The sequence below is a fragment of the Solea senegalensis genome, linkage group LG3 (assembly GCF_019176455.1).
Source record: "Solea senegalensis isolate Sse05_10M linkage group LG3, IFAPA_SoseM_1, whole genome shotgun sequence".
NCBI lineage: Eukaryota > Metazoa > Chordata > Actinopteri > Pleuronectiformes > Soleidae > Solea > Solea senegalensis.
Window position 1 is genome coordinate 3,238,384 of NC_058023.1, and position 23,186 is coordinate 3,261,569.

At 43.3% G+C, this 23,186-nt stretch overlaps 2 protein-coding genes across 5 annotated transcripts in view; both read left to right on the top strand.

Annotated features, from left to right (window-relative positions):
• LOC122767214 (ankyrin repeat and BTB/POZ domain-containing protein BTBD11-A) overlaps window positions 1–8,016 on the top strand; it is a 155,286-nt gene extending 147,270 nt beyond the window's left edge. For 3 of the 4 annotated variants that reach the window (XM_044022627.1, XM_044022626.1, XM_044022625.1), the window contains 8 exons: window positions 1,337–1,569; window positions 3,399–3,577; window positions 4,443–4,548; window positions 5,615–5,717; window positions 5,833–5,914; window positions 6,791–6,859; window positions 6,957–7,070; window positions 7,369–8,016. In XM_044022627.1, coding sequence (XP_043878562.1) covers window positions 1,337–1,569; window positions 3,399–3,577; window positions 4,443–4,548; window positions 5,615–5,717; window positions 5,833–5,914; window positions 6,791–6,859; window positions 6,957–7,070; window positions 7,369–7,632 — 1,150 coding nt within the window. In that variant the 3' untranslated portion in view covers window positions 7,633–8,016. The remainder of the gene's footprint in view (window positions 1–1,336; window positions 1,570–3,398; window positions 3,578–4,442; window positions 4,549–5,614; window positions 5,718–5,832; window positions 5,915–6,790; window positions 6,860–6,956; window positions 7,071–7,368) is intronic. The other variant, XM_044022628.1, reaches the window with a different exon arrangement.
• A 7,111-nt stretch (window positions 8,017–15,127) lies between these two features.
• On the top strand, window positions 15,128–21,375 carry LOC122766044 (zinc finger protein 14-like). The gene is made up of 7 exons (XM_044020635.1): window positions 15,128–15,452; window positions 16,483–16,685; window positions 16,857–16,958; window positions 17,062–17,157; window positions 17,451–17,561; window positions 18,175–18,298; window positions 18,647–21,375. The coding sequence occupies exons 1-7, from the start codon at window positions 15,425–15,427 to the stop codon at window positions 21,244–21,246; spliced, it is 3,264 nt and encodes a 1,087-aa protein (XP_043876570.1). The 5' UTR covers window positions 15,128–15,424; the 3' UTR covers window positions 21,247–21,375.
• Window positions 21,376–23,186: the final 1,811 nt, after the last annotated feature.

Genomic DNA, 23,186 nt, shown 5'->3' on the forward strand with positions numbered 1-23,186 from the left:
GCTAATATCATGGGGTTTTTTTTCTGCTGACTCATTGGCCATACATTAGCGTACAGTTCTAGCTAAGTACAGTGGAAAGTGAGCAGCGCAGTCCACTTTAGCCAGCATATAAAAAGAAGTTCTGTCAAAAAAAAACAAATGATAATTGATACGTATCCTCACACACTTTTATGCCTTTTAGCCTCTTACGATGTTACATTACATGTCATTTAGCAGACGCTTTTATCCAAAGCGACTTACAATGGAATCAAGTACAATTAGCCAGGGGTGGAATCGAACTTGCGACCATGATGTCTTTGGTACACAAGGTAGGGTCTTAACCACTGAGCCATTCCACCCCTTATGTTCTAGAACCTCGTAAGAGGCTAAACCTCCGAAGTGTCGTAGTATTAATTTAGCCTTCATTTCTTAGTCATCAACAACAACAACAACAACAACATTTCTCTGGGTTTTAGAAGGAGAGTCAGAGACCCGTAGCCTCCTGATGGCTGCACAGTGTCACCGAGTGTCAACAAAGTTGTTTTTCACCTGTCTTTTCTGTGTGACCCTACCAGGAGCCTACGTGCCCGCTGGTATAGCTGTCGAGGCACTCAAGCTATTACACCACTGCAAGGCATAAACAGTGTGGAGGTTTTAATTTCAAACCATTCTTTCTCGGACATTTGTGGTCGTTTTCTGAGGTAGAAAGATGTGCGCTACCACCTGACAAAAATACTGAGCTCTCGAAGTAACACCATTATCTCCAACGTTAAAATACAGTGGTGATAGGCCGACACACTCCGGTAAAAATTCACATACCTTAGTTTATAGAGCAGAGCGGTATTTCTGATTTTCCTCCACGTACCACCGGAGGAAGCTCACGTACCACTGGTAGTGCACGTACAACAGTTTGAGAACCCTGGTTCAAAAGCAGGGGTCTCAAACTCAAATGACCTTGGGGGCCACCGAGCATCTAGTAGCATCCAGTAAGGTGACACCTGTCTGTCTTAAATAATTATTAAACATGTTATTTTACAGTATTTCTTTTTTACTCTAGCTCCAGATAATCGCTTTCGGGGTTTTCATTATTGCTCCACGGATCCGTGGCAGAGGTTCAGAACCTGCAGTTCGGCGTCATTAAGTGCGTGGAGATTATTTTTGAGTGTCATTAAAGCTGGAGAGCTGAATGGGCTTAATGTGGATTGAAATCAGTGCATGTGGGTTTAATTTAGAAGCATTTTACCACTCGAGGAACATCCACTTCACTGATGTGATTCCCGCCGGCGACCCCAGACCAGCCCAGTGCCAAGCCCGTTTTCACTTATAGGGTCTTTGTCTTTACCTTTTCTCCCTTCAGAAATGTCTTTCGGAAGCTGCTCTCCCACTCGGAGAAGGAGAAGGGAGACGTGCTGTCCCTGGAGGAGATCCTGGCCGAGGGCTCGGACCCGGGCGAGAAGCGTTTGGCTCTGCAGGCCAACAGCAGCGGGACCCTGCGAACAGGAAAGGCCAAACTGAGAGCCCTGAGAGAGGCCATGTACCATAGTGCAGAGCACGGCCATGTGGACATCACCATAGACATCCGCAGCTTAGGTCAGATTTACTAATGCATGCTTCACTGGCACACATGCCTCGCTCTCTGGTGCCTCCAGCTGTCCTGGAGATGTGCTCATGCTGTGCCTGTCCTGTCCCGTCCAGTACTGTCCAGTCTCGTCCTGTACTCACCCTCGGCAAACACCACCCACTCATCCAACCACGAACCCGCCTCGCAAGAGGAGACTTTTTTTTATATCCGAGGTGATAATAGTTTGGTCCAAAGGTGGTCGTCAGTTGTCAAAACCAACGTTTGCCAGTTCACTGAACATGAGACCCCACATGGCGGTGTGGTACGATTAAATTCATTTATTTCAGGTGACAAAACAATCTCACCAAGGTCCAGTTAGGGTTAGTGTTCAACCCTTCTGTGACCATCCTGTTGTCTTCTCATCGCTGTAACTCCTAGACCGTTTGGGATATCCCGAAAATTCAAAAACTATGGACTGGCGATCTGTCCTGTACATGTTTTGACAATTCAACAGCCATAAAATCAAAATAAATCATCCAGGCATGATAGTCATAAAGGCTTAATGCCCCAGATTGAAGATGACCAAGATAACAACAATCGCGATTTCTCTGTTCGTAGCTAAATGGTGTGAGAAAGTTTTTAAAAATTGCGGACTACTTCACATTGTGTGTGTGTGTTGGTGCTACAACCTGCTAATACATTTTATCTTTCACGCTAACTTGCGTCGTAGCCTACGATTCAAAAACTGTCAGTGGGAGGCATAAAGTGGCAGCGGATCACTTTAGGGTCATTAGCAGTGACAAGACGTAGCATTAGCATTGTGCCAGTAAGGAAAAACACACTGTTTAAATGCAATTCTCTGCCGTCTTTGTGTCCGTCATCCATTCAATTCAATGTGATTTCACAGATGAGCTAAGTAGCGATTAGCTATACCTGGCTATTCGCTAACTTACTCTTTGCTTGCCACTATTCCCCACTGGTGCAGCAAATAGTAGTATGCTAATTAGCAACTTGTCCATCTTAATCTTACAACAACATGTTGAAACCAAAACATTTAGCTTTTATTGTACGATAATATATGGTGCTACAATTGGCTCCTTGTTAGCTTAATGCTAAAGCACAAACAGTGAAAACAGAGGGAAATGTTAGTCTGGCTCAAACCTACCTAGAGGTTAATTAATCAAGTTATTATACTGTGTTTGTTTCATCAGCCCAAAATCAAAATGTAAATCAACACACATATAATGAGCTCATCCGCCGATATTTACATTTTTATGTTTTGATACAACCTCCAGCAGAGTAACTTTCCTGTCATGGTTTTATTACCTTTGCCAAGGTGAAGTTTCACTTTTTAATCTCAACTACTGAATTTTAAAATGTCATAAATTAGCCAAACATGAGTGTGAGAATGTCGCACGGGCCAAGGTGACTTTGATAATTTGCTTCTTTGTTTCTTTTCTGCGTTCGCACTGAAAATTTATGACGATGATGATGATGATGATGTAAAACATAAAAATGGCAGCGAATGTTAGAAGTGAACATGTCGGCGACATTTCCACTCACTGTCATGTCAATATTTATGTTTATGTCATGCGCTCGTCATTCAGTGCTCATCACATTGTTCGCCGATCATTTCTCAAAGGACGACCTTTTAATCATATTTAAGTGCTGGCTTCATTTTCCCCCCCACTGATGACTTTCCACTTCAACTCGCACTAACACCACGATGTGATGGAAACATGGTCGATTCTCTCGCCGTTGAAGCCACTCAGACTTCCGAGTCTCCCTCTCTGTCTCTCTCTGTCTCTTTCCGTCTCTGCTGCATGTGTATTTACTGTCCGTGTGCTGGTCCTCCCAGGCGTTCCCTGGACGCTGCACACCTGGCTCGAGTCCCTGCGCACCTGCTTCATCCAGCACCGCCGGCCACTCATCCAGGGCCTGCTCAAGGACTTCAGCTGCATCCAGGAGGACGAGTACACGGAGGAGCTGATCACGCACGGCCTGCCGCTCATGTTCCAGATCCTACGAACCAGCAAGGTCAACCATTGTGGCTCTCGTTTAAAGGGATAATTATGGGGGGGGTTTAAGCGTGGTTGTATGAGGATGCTGCCAGCAGGGACACAAGGGAAAACAGTGTTTGGTCCAGTAAAATCTATGCCTGCTTAACTCTACAATATCTCCAATGCTTTATTCTGTTATTTGACAGCCTTTTGTGACTGTAAACTGAGTTTTTATTCTCCCACACCAAAGTCCATAGAGAAAATCAGCAGTTTTAGGAGTTCTTGATCCACTGCTGCCTACATTAGTAAGTTCAAATGTGTTATTTGGTGACTGCTGTGTTTGAAATCCTTCAATCAGATCTGCTTAAGGAACACAATCTTACCAAAGGAGGCAGCAGTCGAGCAGCAGCCCCTGTGTCACTGTGAACTTAAATCGCTGATTTTCTCAATGGACTTGGAGAAGAATGTCGGTTTCCAGTCACAAAAAGGCTTTAGGATAAAGCGGCAAACATATTTTTGTAGCTGGCATTGATTTTATTAGGTAAGTTTTTCCCTTGTGTCCCCACTGGCAGCTATATTTTTAATGTGATCAAGCACCCCTGCCTTATGCCGGTCCTTGGCACAGGGAGCCAGCAAGATCCAGTGCGTGTCATTTCGTCATATAATCATACTATCACTTTAAAATGCATGTAAACAGAGTGCTTTTAGACAAACAGCAGACAAAGTGAGGCCGAGGACACAAGCTGCCCTCTGTTTTTGTGCCGCGGTGACATTAACACGCACATTTGCATAAATTTAGTTGCACTCCAAACCGTATTATCATGCATTAGCATTTTTGCGGGGCCACAAAAACAAAGTTTCCACCCCTCTCTCTCTCTCTCTCTTGTGTTGTCTCTCTGCAGAACGAGGTGATAAGCCAGCAGCTGTCAGTTATTTTCACGCAGTGTTACGGGCCCTTTCCCATCCCCAAACTGACGGAGATCAAGAGGAAACAGACCTCGCGCTTAGGTAAGAGAGCGAGGTAAAAATAGTGGCAGCTCCTCTCCATGTTTTCCCCCTCCGTATTAAATGAAGCCGAGTGATGATGATGGAGTGACAGTGTCACGGCGGAGACCCAGGGGGACGCTTGTTTTTCGCTGGGAGTTTGATTTGTCTCCGGCTTTGGTGAGTTCAGGGGTCAGCCTTCACACGTTCCTTTGATTCTTATCTGTGGAGACACAGAGTGAGGCAGTTTACACCATGACTGATGGAGGGAAGCTAGAAGCTTTGCTATCTCTATGCTTTAGGTTAAGGAATTAACATGGGTTCTCCGAAATGTGAATTTCAATGAAAATTAATGTTGAAAGAGCATTTTAGGTTAAGGAATTCACCCCGGTTCTCTGAGCAATGAGTATGAGAAAAGTTTTGATCCAATCCAAAAGATTTTGTACCAAAACAAAACAAAAAAAAGTATTGAAAAAAGTTGTCTAGGAACTTTATACAAATAAAATACATAAACACAACTATACACATAAAATAACAAAAAAAACACATTTATATTTAATTGTTTTGAAATAAAAACAATGTTTAGTGTCCCATTTTTGTGGCACCACATTAATAATGAAGCACTTGTCTGTGTGTTAATTTGGAAAAATGAAAACATTAAAAACTGACATTTTATCGCCACAGTTCACCGAAACAAACGCACACGTGACTTATGACGTGACATTTGTGTTCAGTAACACTTGTGACCCGATGGGGATGAAAAAAAGCTGAGCAGGTCATCCACATGTTCCTCTGCAGACATATCACAGACTGTGCTGCAGCACCACCTAGTGGCTCATGGATGTACCGGTTTAAAGTGAAAGTGACAAATGGTTTGTTGTTGTTCCCTGACGGAAAATGAATTTGTCAGGACTGTGGTGGATGCACTCGAGCAGGAGCTGAAAGGAGCAGATATCAATTTGATATTTCCTGTCTTTTAAAAGTTGTCAATTGTTGTTTTTTCGTGTGATTAATTGCTCTTGTTGTAATGAATGACCATGTGACGTCAATATTCCTGCATCCTTCACATATGTGCTTGCTTATTTCTCAGACCCTCACTTCCTGAACAACAAGGAGATGTCCGACGTCACGTTCCTGGTGGAGGGGAAACCCTTTTATGCACATAAAGTTTTGCTGTTCACAGCGTCACCCAGGTAAACATTAAAACGCACAAAAAAAATAAAAGTTGTGTTATTGTTCTTCATCATATCACACACCACACCAAAGATTACCTGCAAAATGACCCATGATTCCCTCTGTTTCATCCAGGTTCAAGTCGCTGCTACAAAACCGACCGGCAGCTGAAAACACCTGCATCGAGATCAGTCATGTCAAGTACAATATATTCCACGTAAGGGGATTCTTTGTTTATTGTTTTATTGTTGTTTGTATGTTGTTGTTTTATTTGCTACTGAAAAACAATAAAAACTAGCCATGATGGATGTAGGGTAGCTAGCTAGCTACGCTACATCCATCATGGCTAGCTAGCTAGATAGATAGATAGATAGATCATTAGTTATGTAAACAATTAATGGATGGATAGATGATGGATGGACAAAGAGACAGTCCAATCAGTTATGTAAACCAACAATATCCTAAAATTATCAATTTACTTTTTGTCAATGATTATTTGATTAGGTAGCCAGTAGTTTCTGAACTGGAATCAGTATTTAAACATGAGGACCAGGTTACTTTAATGCTTTAATTTGTTTAGGAGTTAACCTGATATCTAACTAATGATTTCAAGGCAAATTTATTCATATAATCCAAATTCTTGATTTGAAGAGGCACCAAAGAAAAGGTCAACTTTATGTTATTGTGTGTTAAGACACATACACAGTCACAAACAGGGAAAACATGCATAATATATGATGAAAGACAATCATACGAATGTTTCCACATGCATGTTAATGGTAATATATAGCATTAATCCTGGGGTTTGACGGTAATTTATGCATCTGGTCTTTGCAGTAAAGCTGTTAAAAGTCCTCACTCCTGCTTCACAAAATAATTCACAGAGGTTTCCTGGAGACAATGTCTGACTCATAAAAACCTGGTAAAAAAAATGCAAATAGCTAGATCATCTGCATACATGAATATATTATCAGGTTTTGCCAAGTCTTCTTGATTGGTCACATAAAGGAGTTAAATGTGCTATACTTCATGTCACTAAGCATCTTGGTAACAACTTCATTGTGGATAAAAAATGCACTTTGCTGTGTTTCAGTTGGTCATGCAGTATCTGTACTGTGGAGGCACTGAATCCCTTCACATACGCAACACTGAAGTCATGGAGGTAAAGTCAGACTTTGCTAAATCCCGCCGAGCCTGAGCGCCAGTAGAATCCTTCCAAATCTCATTCTGTGTGCGTGCGGCTCTACTGTTCCCTGCAGCTCCTGTCTGCAGCCAAATTCTTCCAACTAGAGGCCCTTCAGAGACACTGTGAGATCATCTGCTCCAAGAACATCACCACGGAAACCTGCGTGGACCTCTACAAACACGCCAAGGTGAGAAACCGTCTCCATGGGAACTCTCACTGGGGAACAGAGGTTCTAAACTTTTATAATGGACGTAGTTCTTCCTGTTTCAATGAAGCCGACCTGGAAGTAATAGTATATTAAATAGCCACCAGGTGCAAAAATAGTTTGAATGGACGTTTATGGGAAAATCAGATAGCTAGTTTCACGTCTTCTTGACTAAGTCTAAATGCTTAAATACGTTGAATTGCTGTCATGTGATTGTCTGATGAAAAATAAAGTGCACCGTGAATGTAAAGTGACTTTAATCAGGCCCCCCCCCTGACAGTCTCTGCACTGTCCTCCTCCCTTTGTAACGCAGTTCCTCGGTGCCTCGGAGCTGACGGCTTTCATCGAGGGCTATTTCCTGAAGAACATGGTGCTGCTGATCGAGCTCGACTGCTTCAAGCAGCTCCTGTACGAGCCGGCGCCCGCCGAGAGCCCCATGTCCAGCCCCGGCATCTGCTCTGACATCCTCCACGACCTGGAGAAGACGCTGGCCACGCGCATCCACTCCATCCACCTCTCCACCTCCAAGGGCTCCGTGGTGTGACGCCGTCCTCCCGCCCCCCTGCCTCAGCATCCGTGTGACGCCACTATTAAAGGTCCAGTGTGTAAGAATTAGTGACATCTAATGGCGAGGCTGGAGACGCTAACTCCTCGGCCAGCCTCTGCGCACCAGAAAGCATGCCGTTCCTCTACGTTGTAAGCTTCTTCAGAAAGAAAGAATCGGCTCTGGCTGATTTGTCCATTTTTGGCTGCAATAGAAACAAGGCGGGGTAGGATGGCGGGCCTTTGGAAAGCAAGACCCTCGCCTAAAAGGCTTCAGGGCCCGTCACATGCAGCATCTAAAAATGTGTGAAAGACACACGGACGGTGCTAGAGCTTTATTTATCCTTTATTTAGCCAGAAAGGTTCAATTGAGAAGGGCCACACGGTTGGCATACTCTTGCCTTAGCAGCAAGAAGACCTGGGTCCGTGACCCGGTCGGAACAAGGGCCTTTCTGCATGGAGTTTGCATGTTCTCCCTCGTGTGCCTCTCTATATGTCTCTATATGTGGCCCTGTGATGGACTGTCACTGAGATGGGACCCCGTCTTTCGTCGGCTGAGATTGGCACAGCGAACCCGCGCGACCTTCATGGAGGATTAAGCGGTAGAAGATGGATGGATGGATGGGTGGGTTCAGTTGGGATACAAGATCTTCCAGATCTCTCTTCCTCCACGGGGTCCTGGTCACAACAGAATATAAAAGCTAAAAGGAAGTTATTGTCGGAGAAAGTGCAGAAATATAAAGGCCAAAACCAACAAGTTCCTCAATCCGAACCCCTAAAAAAGGCTATATGTAAAACAACAACATGTTTCTTTCATGGAACGCCTTTGAAGGTGTTTAAAGAAGTCGTGAAAGGATGTTTTGCAGCTCACTCCATGTCCATGGTACATAGAATAGAAGGAGGAGGCACCTTTACAGAATTCTAGTTGTGCTACTATAGCGTTCGTCTTTACTCACCAACCAAAACCCTGGGAGCGGCTGAGATTTAATCAAACCATTCAGCAGAGAAGAAAATCAAAACTTTGCCTCACAGCAGCTTTGCTGCTCAATTAGTTTGTGAAATTTAAAACCAAAAAACTGTCTTGGTAGATCCTATCCTTCACCATAAATTGTATATTAAAAACTGTATTGACGTTTTCTTTCGATTTCCCCCTGAAGTCAAGCAGGAAATAAGAAGATATTGAACTCCATTTGAATTAGGAAAATTAGCTTCTGCTTCTGACTTGATTTATTAACCTTTCTCCAGAAGAGTTAACGGTCTCAGTCACTAGTTCCAGCTCTTCTTCAGTAGAACGTTTTATCAGTTTTGTGAATTATCCTCCTGTTTACAGGAAAGCCGATGATACAGGGCGGCAAATATGAGTGGACACTCGTGTGATTGACAGCTGTCGGTGAAGTTCCGGTTCTGAAACCTGAAAAATGGTAGTTCAGAGTCTTATGGGAGACCAGAGCCAACTGGTTCAGTAGCTTTGTCTTGATGGTTGAGGTTCAAAGGTTATTTCAGTCGACAAAAGACCAGTTTGGCCCAAGTTTAAAAAGTAGTGCCCTTGTATCGCCCTTGAAGCGATTCCTGTATTCCAAAAAGTTGCAATATTTTCATGGTGCGACGCAATTATACTCTTATTTGCTAACTTATAGACCTTACTTTCGAGTGCTGATGTAAGTTGGGGTCTGACTTTTTGGTGCGACAGAAGGTTTTCCCTTCACGTTATCTGTGAACGGAGTGACTCTTAACAAAGTTGTGGTAACACCCAAAACTGTCGATAACAAATGGCTCATCAGTTCCACACCCGTGGAATATCACGGAGTGGGCGACTTATGGCCCAGCAACTTCTCTGGTAGAAGTTTATTTTAGCGTAAGCCTTTTAGCCACAGCACGTTTCGTTATTTCTCAGAGAAGGAAAAAGAGTTTGTACAGCGCTTTACATCCACATTCTCCTCTTATTTACAACTGATTGTCAAATCATTTCCGTTTCCTTTAAAGCGTTTTTGCTTAAGCTGCTGTTAGATCAGCCCCTGAAGCAAGGCCTGAAGCTAGGCCTGCTGCGTAAAGCCTGTTGTATACTTTAACGCACGTGTCGCGCAGACACTGGTATATTCGCGCGCCAGGGTCCTGTAGTAACCCACTTCCCCATCGGGTAAGTCTGGACGCAGGGAATAGGACGCATTCCTACCAAAGAAGAAGAGAACAACGCTACATAGCTGAAAGGTCCATTGGGCAGGGGAGTCGGGGTGCCCGCTGGTTGGAGGGTCGCCAGGTCGAGGTCCGAATGACTATCCTCGGCGACTACGTCTTCTGCTTCGTGAGCGGGGCTTATACTCCACCTACTGGTGGGGCGGAAGTACATTTTCGCGCATGCGCCAATGTGATCTTTGCACATGGTTCCAAAATCAGAGCTGCACGCGCAGCCTACGCGTTGCGTGTTGATGATGCAATAACGCGCACTGTGCGCAAAAGTATACCAGGGCCTTAAAGCCCTAACCCTAACGACTGACAGTTAGAAATGTCAAATCCAATGGAGAATGTCTACTTAGAGTACATGTTTCAGGTAGTATATTCAATCCCTTGTCTCCTAATGTTATACACTGGACCTTTAATGCCACGTGTCCCGCGCCACCACAGCCCCATCCACCACCCATTCAACCCACTGATGAAGAGGAGTTTTTCTATGTCAGGGATTCCCTTTAATTCAAGCAGCTGCAGCCAACTTGAGCAGAACTGTTGGCGTCAACGTTGACAAAATCAGCGAGAGAACGTTCTCATCTCGTCACCGTGGCTCCCGCCGCTCACTTCACACCCAGAACAGCAAGTGGAAAGAAATGTGTTCGTTAAAGGGAAAAAAGGGAAATCTTGACCCAACAGTTTTCATTTAAGACCGAACCACGACGACGAAGCTTTCTCTTGTGTTTCAGAGAGAACACCTGCATGAAAAACCTTCTTTTGAAAAAAGGTAGGGGTAGAGTTTGAACTAAGGTAAACGCAGCTTTCTCATCCTCTCCGACACGAGACGGTGGTTCTTACCAACGACTTGACCAGAGCGGACGCCATCGCAGGAAAAACGACTCAACACTCAAACTCAACGATTAGTAGCAACTCCAGCAATGACAGATTTTGACGGTGGTCTTGTTTTGTCGTCCTGTCAACTCTCTGTGTTGGTTTCACTGTGTTATATCTACTGTGTGCAGAGGCTAAAAAAAAACAATCACAACAACTTCCACAGGACCGAGGCCCGGACCGACCCCGGGCCGACCCGGCTGCGGCGCCGATTCCGACTCAAGACGGTGAAAAATCTATGCTTGAAAACACAGACGTGTGAATGAGGGAATGAAGTCCGCGAACACTGTCTTTCTTTTTGTTTGTTTGTTGTTTATTTTTGCATGACACCTGCCATGATCTTGCTTTTTACGCAGAGACCTACGTCACGGGCCAGTTTTAACGCTGCTTAGGAACTCCTGGGATCCTTTTTGCGACCGGACTGGACTGAGGTGGATTCGGATTTCTCCTGAAGTGTAAATATGTCTTGAAAGTCATCGTGTTGTTTTCTTTTTTTGTAAAACTGATGTACAGGATTCTCCTAACACTCGCTCGGCTGATGACACCGGTCTCTCTAAATGTTTGTTCCCGCTCCGCGTCTCTCTCTCTCTCTCTCTCTGTCTCTCTCTCTCTCTCCGTTTATGCACAGTTGCATGTTTTAATCTGTTTAATACGACGCCGCTGCGTGTCTTTCGCCGTGTTGTCCGTGTAGACGAGTAGGACGAGTTGTCGATTGCGCGGGATTATGACGTCATCCTGCTGTTTCTGATGCATTCCAAATTATCAGGGTAGACCGCGCGTTTTCATCCCATCGGAGTTTCTCAAAGAAAATAAAACATGAAGCTAGTTTCTAGCACCTGCTCTTTTGAAATAGGCTCATAAATTATTTTTTTACATTCGTCTGAGGTTGGAAAAATTGGTTGATGAAATTTGACGAAAGCAAAATCTATAATATGCTAAAATTGCACTGAAGCTTCGTCGCGCAAAAATATTCAGTCATGTTTTACAGATTGTTTTAAGAGAACTGACTCCATGACGTGTTGCTGAAGTCATCTGCATAACCATCGATGGATGGAATGCTAATGTGTTCATTTGCATCTTCTTTTGCTTCTTTTTCCACAGGAAAACTTCACACAGGATTTGCTTTAAAATCACACGTTGACTTGGCAATAGTTTGGCAAACTAAACTCCCGCCTCGCTTTCATTATGAATGCAAAACATGTGCAGTGTGCACATACTAAAGATAAAATGAAGTGTTGAATAAAACGGACTGTGGAGGATTACTTCAGCAGGAAATGTCCAACTACTGACATTAAAATGTTATTTGTGAAACAGCGGAAGAACGCGATTACAGAAGAAGATTCAAAGAATTTGCATTTGGCCTCCGAGTCAAATCTACATGACATAATCAACAAATTTGTTCCTAATTTCGACGACAAAGCTGCTGTTAAGTCATATGTTAAAAGAATTGTGAGTTTCATATATGAAGAAATGCCTAAATGCACTCATTTGATTGGCTGATCGGATTAGAATGCAGTCAGACAGGTGTACCTAATAAAGCGGCTGAGTATTAACAGCAGCTTTACAGATCCTCACGCGCAGATATGATGTAAACCATAATTTCCCCTATGGAGCGCATTTTTGAATTGTGTTTAAAACATCCTTATACTGTACCTCGTGGTGGTGGTTGTTGTTTGACTGCTGACAAGAAATTAGTCTCACAATATATTGTAGCAAACTTCAAACAATAGTCCAGGGCCAAAAAAATAAATAAAAATGATCATTTTAAGAGTAACACTGAGACACATACGAGTTTGTTTTAAGTTCTGTAAATAGTTACAGAAGAAATAAAATATAGATATTATCTTACGACTTTATTTTCTTACCTACAATCATAGTGCTTTATATATATATATTTTATTTTACATTCCATAGCTATTTTGTTTTACACAAGAGCAAATAAATAAATATATGTGATAGAGATTATGCTTCAAAGTCTAAAAATCAAGCAATATTTCCATTCGATTGTATCACTTTGACGAATATGCCACAGGACATAAAGCTACAATTTAAATGTGAATTGAGAAACGCATAACAAAGAGACGCGAGTGACTGAAAAAAAAAGCCAGATTTTTATATTTCTGTGTATATTTTGTGACATTTCATTGGTGTATTTTCTTTGAAATGTAACATAACGTGAAGAAAAACCAGCCTTTTGATTTTAGCCTGACGTTCATATTTTCAGGTATTTCACCTTCACAACGTATGCATTTATGTTGGATTCACACGCACTCCCATATCATTTCCACTGAAAGTATGAACTGTAACTTGAAGATGCAAACTATTTTGTCACCACAGGTTCAAAATGATGTCAAGCACTTTCTGTGCCAGTGTCACTGTAGCCTCAAAAGCATTAAAGGGATAGTTCAGGTTGTTTGAATCGGGGGTTGTATGAAGTACTTAACGCATAACCAGTGTCTTAAATCGAGCTGATTATGCTTTGTGTGTTTTCTGCGCTGAGAAGCTCACTGAAAACATGGCTGCCGGACGAAAAAAAAATCTGATTTTAGCCACTTAATAAAGGGTTTGCCTCATAAAAGCTGCTTTAGCTTAAGTGCTCACTATATTAAGAATATTCTCGCTGCTTTATTTTGATGATAGGCTAACTTTTTGCACTGGAAATTTAAGTTTTTAGTAATTTTTAGTAATTTCGTAAACCAAAAAGTCCATAGAGAAAAACAACGATTTTACTTCAAGGCTGTTTAACAGTAAGATAAAGGTATTATTAGGACAAATTGCACATAAAGTGATGTTGATTTTGTTAGGTGAGCCTTAAGTTAAGTTACTAAAATCTTCTTTTTTTTTCCTGTTGTCCCTGCTAGCATCCATGTAGCTCAGACCTGCATGTTCCTGCTACTTCTCGGCACATTAAACCACACAAAGCGCCCCCCCTCAACTTAAAAAAAAACACCTGTGTTATATCTTTAAAGTCTTATGGTGACAACAGCAGCTGAATATTGCTTTAAAACGTTATCTCTGTTTCTATTTGTCTTAAATGTTGTGTCGCTAGCTGGAGGCTAACTTTAGCTGGCCCCCGTATGTACGTTTGATTGAAAAGCTGTAGAGTAAATGTCGGCTCGCATGGCTCTTCTCGTTTGATGTTGTTGAGAATGTGCTCTGTACACCAGCTCTGTCTAACAAGACTCTCTCTCTCGCTCTCTCTCCTTACGTTGTCTGAGCAGTTATTTGCCTGCGTATTTGCTCCTGGTTATTAAAACACAAAAAAAAAAAAAACAAGAAAAAAAGTATGAACATTTCTCCTAGAAGCAGTGGAAACTTGCATGGGATGTTCACTAGATTTCAAAATCCACCAGGGAGGGTCGGGGGAAGGGGGTGATCTTTTGCAATTTTGTTTTTTTTCCTTCTTTCTTTTCCCCCTTTGATGAGAACATGTATATTGTACAAAATATGTATATGGAATATAAATTATACATGGTGTGAGAAGCAGGGATGTGGTGGAGTCTAACAACAACAAGGAATGTTACACTCATGCTACAGTTTCTGTCGTTCCATGACATGCTTTTGTGGACAGCTAATAAACGACCACAGGTAAAAATCCAGTGCAGATTTTTATTCCTTCAAATAACCCTAAAATCAAGTCTTAAGCCTGAAAAACCCCTTTACATTTTAAAGACCAGCTGAAATGTCTATGCTTCCTATAGTTAATACATTTTTTGGTAATTTGAAAAGTCTAAACAAAGCTAGCACACTTTAATTCCCTCAGAAATTAGTTTCTGCCTCATTAGGACCAAGTTTTGGTCTCTATGAGGACTACTGGTCCTGACAGGGTCAACGTTTATGCCAGAAAAGGTCCTGAAGAGGTATCAAATACAAGTAAACACACGCAGCTATTGCCATGAGGACACTCATTAACCTCTATTTAATCCTAACTGAAAAAGAAAGCCCTTTAAAGTTGTCAGGACCGTCCCATATGTCCCCACTTCCCAAAATGTCCTCACTTTGTGGCTGGTTTATACGTTTTTTTTGTCCTTATAAAATATACATGCAATTATAGTTTCACATCAGCCATCAAAAACACTTAAATCTTTAACTTAACTAAAATCGTAACTTATATGGCGATAGATAGATATCATTATTTTCATTCTTTTTAATCCGTTTACAAGAAAATAGGCAGCAAGCTGTTGTAAAATACAGACCAAAAAGAATGAAAATAATTACGTATATATGACAAGATTTAAGTTAAGTTGAAGTGTTGAGGTTAAGTGTTTCTGAAGGCTGATGTGAAATCTTTGAACATTGATTAATCTTTTTTTTTTGGAAAATTACACCATGTGTTATTTGATGAGTTTGTGCTCATTTCCTCCCATGGCCTCTGGAGGGCAGTAGGACCCAAAAACCACTTAATGCGAGCCTGACGTTAACTCAGACGAAGAAGACGAGCAACCGCTTTGCTCTGCTGCAGGAAGTTGGTGGAATATTAACTCAGCGTCCTCTCTGTGACTAAATTAAACAAATATAACCGTTTTAGCGGGTGATGTGAAGAGACATGAGCCCGCGGCTCGTGAATAAAAAAAAAAACAACAGTCAAACATTTGTCGCACGACGCCTGCGCAGTCTGAACACGGTATCGAGCCGCCCTTCCTCCCCGCCGCCAACTTGCACCGCAGGGTCGAGCGGACGTCAACTCACAACAACCCCGACTTCGTTTGCGTGTCAAACTGAACTCATTCTAGGCTAAAATGGAGAGAGCATTCTGCGCTGAAAACGGTAAGAGCACGTTAACCCAGACACGCGTCCGTCCCGGCGAGTTATAGCGTTCTCTTTGGGCTTGTGTGCGTCCGATTTTAAACATGGCGTACCCCGCTCTGAGATGGCGATGGCTTTGTGCCGCGTTAACAGCGCCACGGAGCTAACACGTTTTTTAGCATCGTATTTGATAAGTTTGTCAGTTAATTTGTCGGTTTTTTTATTGTTTACGGTAACATACGCATTAAATCGGTAGACAAAGGCAGTTAGCTCTCCTCAGAGAAGAGTTAGCAACTTACATTTAGCAGTGTAATAAATGACTGGTGCTGCGTTTACGGGATACTAGTCCCGCTAGTGGCTAATAGAATATAGCCCACAGTAAATATTGTAGAAAGTCAGGACGATTAACACTAATGCGATTTATGAAATGAAATACCCCAGTGTTTCCAGCATTTTTAAAAATGTGTTTTTTAACAATTTGCTGTTAACTTTTAAAGTATGGACAGTCTTCACTAGTGCAGCCACGATTACCAGTGATTATTTGTGATAAGTTGTTGTATGTCCGACAACGTTGCCTGTCCCTGAACGCAACTCGGAGTTACTTTAAAAACAGTCGACGAACTGTGGCCCCAAACTCAACAGGGCCAAAAACAAGCCAAAGTTTATTTATTACGACGTTGTTGTGGGTTAGGGACTGGGTAAATACTGTCATTATGGCAATTAAAAATGTGAATAAATCTTTTATAGTGCCAAACATTTCAATAGTAGTCGGATTGTAGTCATTTTGTAACGTTTTATGGACCAAACAAGCACTTGGTTAATCGAGAAAATAATGATGAAAATAATTATTAGTTGCAGCCCTGATAGTGCAAGTTGTTTTCTGTCGCTGTTTACAAAATTCATGTAATCTGCCATGTAACACATTTTTGCTTGTAAATGGTTTCTTATTGTTTATTATTACACTAATAAAATGAATGTGTAACCACCACTGACTTTGAATAAACCAGTTTACTCTGTCAAGTGGACTCACAGTGTGTAATCTGTTCTCCAGATTACGCTCTCCTGCTGCCGTCTCTGCGTCTCTTCATACCTCCACTGCGTCTGATGTCGGCGGCCATGTGGCAGGTGGTTCAGAGAGGTTCCGTGCAGGACTATGGGATGGTGGAGGAGTTCATCAGCACCGTCACAGACATCCTGCCCGAACTACTGAGTGCAGACCAGAAGGCTCAGCTCCTCCTGGGACTCAGAGCTCGGGTAAGACCAAGCAGAGATATCCAGTAATTTTGTTCATGTAGGGATAACTTAACAAAGGGGGGGTAAAGTTGAATTCTGACGTCATAAAAGTTAAAAATATTAGGTCTCCTGATATGCTGGTTCCATGTGGATAAAAAGTGGAAATGCTTATTTTTGCATTTTCTGTTGCAGGTGGTTCTTGAATTGTGCCAGGCTGAGGAAGTAGCCGATAAAGAAACCATTGCGATACACCTTGAACGCATCAAGACCCTCGTGTCCAACTGGGCGTCGCAGGTTCGTTTTTTTTGGAAATGTGATGTCCAGGATCTCCAGCGTGGTTGTGTTTTTGTTTTTTGTCACGTATAAACACATTTTTTGATTGTTTTTTTTGTTCTAGCCTTGTTTTGCAGATGTGGACTTTCCCGAATCAAACTTTGTGGATCAAATTGAGTTGTTGGTGAAAGATCCAGAAGAGAAGGAGAAGTTTTTCCAGGTCTGTCGTCATTGTTCTTTTAACCGTGTTTCCTATTTTACTGTTTTTACCTTGTGGGTTGAAAGTGTCTTAATGTTGTGTTGTTGTATTTTACATTTTACTATTGCAGCCATGTTCAACAACCGTTAATTAGCACTTCTGTCATATTTGTTTCATGTTAAATCAATCGTACACATATTAGTGAGTAATTTCTAACCACAGACGTGTTGTTACTTTGTTTGTGTGTATGAAATATCATGTAGGCTTCTGAACTGGAACGTGGTTACTGATTGAAAGCAAATATTTCTCTCCAGGACGTTTTCCCGACAGATTTTGGGCCTGATTACGACAGTGCCCTGCAGGTGTTAATGCTGGATTTCCTGTCCAAACTGGAGAAGTTTCTCCCGGTACCAGACATTCAACAGGTAATGAAAACAAAAAGTAGTTTCTTATTCACACAAATGTCGGCCACAATAGTCGCTCTTATTTCCAAAAAGAAGACATTTGCTGGTGTATGGCATCTTCAAATGTATATATTTCAACTATCCATCAAATTTTCAAGTAATCCATGATCAATAGTTTTTATAGATATATATATATATATATATATATATATGTGTGTGTATATGTGTATATATATATATGTGTGTGTGTGTGTATGTAGATATATGTGTGTGTGTATATATACGTATATATGTGTGTATATGTATATATATATGTGTGTGTGTATATATACATATATGTGTATATATATATATATATATATATATATACATGTTTTATATTATCACAGTACAATAGTTTTGCTCAGCAAAAAACTTAAATGAGACTTTAGTGCCATCTAGTGGTAATGTCTACCAATAGCGATTGGATTTGGTGTTGCTTGTTTTTGTGCACTTTGTTTGAGTTTTTAACTATTTTAAGGTAATTATAGGTTAATAGGTAATTTTAAAAAAACCAAGATGGTTGTATGTTGTTTTCTGTGGGTTGAGAGGTCATCAAACTTGATTATGAACTGTACATCTCTGCCTTCCTCAGACTGCATCCATGCTTTGTGCTGTTCCGTCTGCCCTGGAGGAGTGCATGCGCTCGGTTCCTGACCTGCATCACCTGAAAAGTGTGCTCCTCTACCACAGAACCCTGGGACATTTTGATTTTTCTGGTTAGTCTCGTGACTATATCACAAACCTGTTGGGTTAGGATTTTTTAAAGATTATCTTCTTGCTAAATCATGTGTTGTTGGGGTATAAAATGGTGGAGACAGCTCCTCAAAATGAAGAAGTCCCAAAGTGTTTTTTTGGCAAACCGAACATAATGAATCTACTCTGACAGAGCAGCAAAGAAACAAGTCAGTATTCACATTTAAGATGCTGAAATTACAAAAACTAATTTGAACTGATTAGTAAATTGCCAGTTAAGTTGGTAATTGATTGTCGCAACCCTAACCGGTACAATTTCTGTTTTACAGCTGCGCACCACAAAACTAATTTGATTCTCTGTTTCTCCACAGAGGAATCTCACACCATTCCCATTTCTTTTGGGAATTGCATCCTGTCTTCGCTGTCCCTCCCTCAGCTGGAGAAGGTTATAATCGATGCGGACCAAATACAGTTGCAGCCCTCGTCCGAGCAGGTGCAGGGTTGCGTGACTGTCCAGGTGGAGGGTGAAACTGTGACACTCCTGGATTACATACAGATCGAGCAGCAGCCCGGTTTGGTTGATCAGGAAGAGAATGACGAGGACTCGGTGGGACACTTGACAGACGACGGCAGCGGCGACGCTTTAAAACCAGCCGCCTTTCAGCCACTGAAACAAAGCAAACGGCTGCAGTTAAAAAGGAAAGCGCTGAAAGACAAAGACTCGGATTCGGCCAAGAGGCAGAGAAAGAAGTACCCCAGCAATAAGACGTGTCCCGTGTGCAGTAAGACTTTCCTTCGCGCTTCCGCCATGAGACGACATCAGGAAATCCATTCAGCCAATAGGGATCTAAAGTACCAGTGCGCTAACTGTGACAAACGATTCAGGGACCATTACGACATGAACAGACACAACCAGCGTGTTCACGAGAAGGAGGACGTGAGCAACAACTCCAAAGAAGAGGACTCGGGGGATCCCAGCACCTCGGACATGTCGGACAACAAAAACTGCGGTCTCTGCGGGAAATATTTTGCCCGCCAAGTCGACATGGAGCGACACATGAAATCGCACTCAGAGGACCGACCGTACAAATGTCCCTTCTGTGAGAAGAAGTTCAAGAATTCATACGTTTTAAAGAGGCACCAGAGGGAGATTTGTAACACCAGGGGGCTGAAGAAGCCAAAAAAGAAGGAGATGCCACAGTCAAACCCCCAGCCTCAGTTAGAGGGATTGATGGAGGGTAAAGTCTGTCCCATCTGCAGCAGGGTCCTACCTTGCACCGCTGACATTGCGAAGCATTTACGGTCGCACTCCGAGGAGCGTCCGTTCATCTGTGTCACTTGCGAGAAAGGCTTCAAGTACAAGGACACTCTGAAGAAGCATCAGATCATTCACGGTCACGAGGGCATCAGAGAGGAAGAGAGCAAGACGGTGGAGCAAATTCTGGCCGAGGCGGACTCGCAGAATTGTGATGACGCTTGTAGCCTCAGTAGAAAAGAAAATAATCCAGATCTGCCGACGGACACTTCTGTGGAGTCCCCAGAAGAACGGGTGCAACAGGTCACCAAAAAAGCCCTTAAAGTGTGCCCGATCTGTTCGAGGGCATTCGACAGTGTCAAAACACTGAACAGACACATTCAGTGCCACACAGAAGATCGTCCGTACCACTGCGTCCACTGCAAGAAGCGTTTCAAACACATGCACGGCCTGAAGAGGCACCAAATTTACGCCATTTGCCACAAGAAAATCGCCCGGTTTTATTGGAAGAAGGAGCCCAGAGAGAGTTCCGGTCAGAGTGACGGGATGGGCGGCGACCACAAGCAGGGGCCGCCACTGAAGATACCTGTGTGGTGTTCAAACTGCGGCAAGCATTTTGAGTACCTGTCCGCGCTGAAGGAGCACCAGGAAAGCGTGTGCAAAGTGGACTTCAGGGAAATTATGAGATGCAAAGACTGCGGGAAGGAGTTCAAGAGCATGACTATGCTCAAAGTGCACCAGCGCATTCACGATCCGCTCTACTGCAAAGAGTGTGGGAAGATACTCGCTAACGAGCCGGCGTTCGAGAGGCACAAGCTGATGCACCAGCCCATGCAGTGCACAATGTGTGACAAGAATTTTACGTTACTGCGACGCTTGAGGGAACACTACGAGAAGCAGCACGACTTCATCGGCCCGTTTCCCTGCGGCCAGTGTGACAAGACTTTCATCCAGCTGTCGTACCTCGCAATCCACCAGAGAATCCACAAAGGGGAGTTCCCGTACGTTTGTTCCTTGTGTCCGGAGAAGTTCAGGTCTTCAAACTGCCTCACGGTGCACCTGAGGAAGCACACCGGCGAGAAGCCCTTCCTGTGCTGGCAGTGCGGTAAGTGTTACCGCTCTGCCTCGGAGCTCACGGTTCACATGGGCACCCATTCCGACCAGAGACCGTGGGCCTGCACGCAGTGCGACATGGCGTACCGCACGAAGCTGCAGCTCCAGAACCACATTGAGCAAGTCCACATGGGCCTGCGGTATCCGTGCAACACCTGCGGGAAGCAGTTCATGAAAGAGACGTCCCTGAAGAGGCACGAGCTCATCCACACGGGCGAGAGGCCGCACCAGTGCACGGAGTGCGGCAAGACCTTCCTGACTGCCAATGAACTCCGGCTGCACAACCGCTACCACACCGGGGAGCGCCCGTACAAGTGCGAGGTGTGCAGCAAAGCCTTCATCCAGTCGGGATACTTGAAGTCGCACATGCGTATCCACACGGGAGAGAAGCCATTTAAATGCGACGTGTGCAACAAAGGCTTCCGGTTGTCGTATCACATGAAGAAACACCAGCGGACTCACACCGGGAAGCCAAAGAGCCACGTGTGCGACGAGTGCGGGATCGCGTTCCCCCAGAAGAAATCGCTCTGGGAACATTCGCTCACTCATAACGTGAAAATAGAACCTTCCTTCACCGAGGAAGTGAAGATAGACTTTCAGTAGAGAGACGTTTGTTGTCTTATTTTCTTACTTCCTTCCTTTATTATTTTTCCCCTTGCGTTGATTCACATGTTGTGTTCAAGGAAGGTTAATTGCGCTCACACTCCTACATGAAATAAATCGTTAAATGTGGAACACGTGCTTCTGTCATTTATGCGTAAAAAGAATGGTCAGTAATGCGTCTAATTTGAACCTAATATTTTTAAAAACATCACTGGGGTCTTTATTGTTATAATTATGATTGTGTGGAAGAAATTCAAATGTTACAAACGTGTAACGGTATTTCCAGCACACCATAAAATATAGAATAAAAAAGTTAAATAAAATATAAGATAAAAATGAACTATAGATGTGTGTGTATATATATATATATATATTTTACACATACATATACATGTATACATACACACCTACAGTTACCCCATATTGCCCAAGGTTTTATTGCACATGTTTTAATGAGTTTTTGTTGTTTTTTGCGTGATTATGGACAGTTGTTTAGTTCGTACTGTTTGTTTTGTTTGCCCTTCTCCCCCCAATGAGGAGTTGTACAGTTTCATGGTGCTGGGGACAAACGAGTCCCCCAGCCTGTTGGTCCTGTACTTTGGGAGGAGCAACCTGTTGCTGAGGCTTCTGTGGCTCCTCTGGCTGCTGATGACAGTGTGCAGAGGGTGGCTGGCATTGTCCAGGATGCGCCGCAGTTTGTCAAGTGTCTCTCTGCCACTTTCACCAGAGGGTCCAGCCTCATTCCGACCACCGAGCCGGCCCATCTGATGGGTTTTAACCCTAACCACAGACTGATAGAACATCCACAGGAGCTTCTTGCTGATGCTAAGCGATTGTAGCCTCCGGCTCTTAGCCTTCTTGTACAGTTGCCAATTTTAATTACATTTAATGGAATTTATCTCGGAAGCTAAGCCGGTTCGGGCCTGGTTAGTCCAAGCGGTTGGTGCATTGGTTAGCACTCTTGCCTTTGCAGCAACAAAACTCGGTATGCGACCAGCTCAGGAACAAGGTCTTTCCTGCATATTCTCCCCATCTGTGCGTCGGTTTTCTCCGGTTTCCTCTCACGGTCCAAAGACATGCAGATTTGCGGAAAAGATCATTTGCACACTCTAAATTGTCTGTATGTGTGAGAGTGGATGGTTGTTTGTCTCTATGTGTCCCTGCTTTGGACTGCCGAACTGTCCAGAATGTACCCTACCTATTGCCCTATGTCAGCTGAGATTGGCACAGCACCTCCTGCGACTCTCATATGAAGGATAAAGCGGTAGAAGATGGATGGATGGATGGAATCAGTCAGTAAAACCCAATACAGCGTCCAGAAAACCTGTCACACTGGATGTCAGTGTTGTTGTTTAACCACTAGATGGCAGTGTAGCAGTAATAATCAGGAGTGGCGAGGCTCGGCAGCTGTATTTCAGAGGAAGCTGAGCTGTCAGTGTTGCCCCCTGCTGCCTCAGCTGCTACAGGAGGATTTTGAACTTTAATACCCAAATAATCAACATGTAATCACAAGGGTATTTTTTTTTTTATTTTCATGTAAAGCAACACGCATTTCCCAACAGTTGTTTATTTGGGCACGGTGACTGCACATCAGTATTTATCCTGTGCTCTTTCTACTCGGACCGTGTGTCACCTGACTGTTTACTCAGCCTGAGTGACGGTCGAAAAACCACAGCGGCGGCTACGGCAGCGTCGCCGCCCCTTTTCCAGTGAAAGCGGCTCCTGTCTCCGAGAAGAATCAAAGGCCAAGGCTGAGTCAGAGCTTCTCCAGAGTGTTGGGAGCAGATCACATTTTAACCCAAAGCATATTGATTTATACAGGGCTGTAATTGCTTCAGTGTGTCGTGGATTATTACCCCCACCACCCCCACCCCAACCCCCAGTAATTGAGGCCTGGCAGAGGTCTCTTTCCTAGACATAGCCTCTGCCCCGGTGCCAGG

Excerpts from the sequence above, each read along its gene's own strand:
- LOC122766044 (XM_044020635.1), top strand. The coding sequence starts at position 15,425 with ATGGAGAGAGCATTCTGCGCTGAAAACG. Across the intron at positions 16,959-17,061 it reads TGTCCAACTGGGCGTCGCAG|CCTTGTTTTGCAGATGTGGA; the intron begins GTTCGTTTTTTT and ends TTTTTGTTCTAG. Across the intron at positions 18,299-18,646 it reads GGGACATTTTGATTTTTCTG|AGGAATCTCACACCATTCCC; the intron begins GTTAGTCTCGTG and ends GTTTCTCCACAG.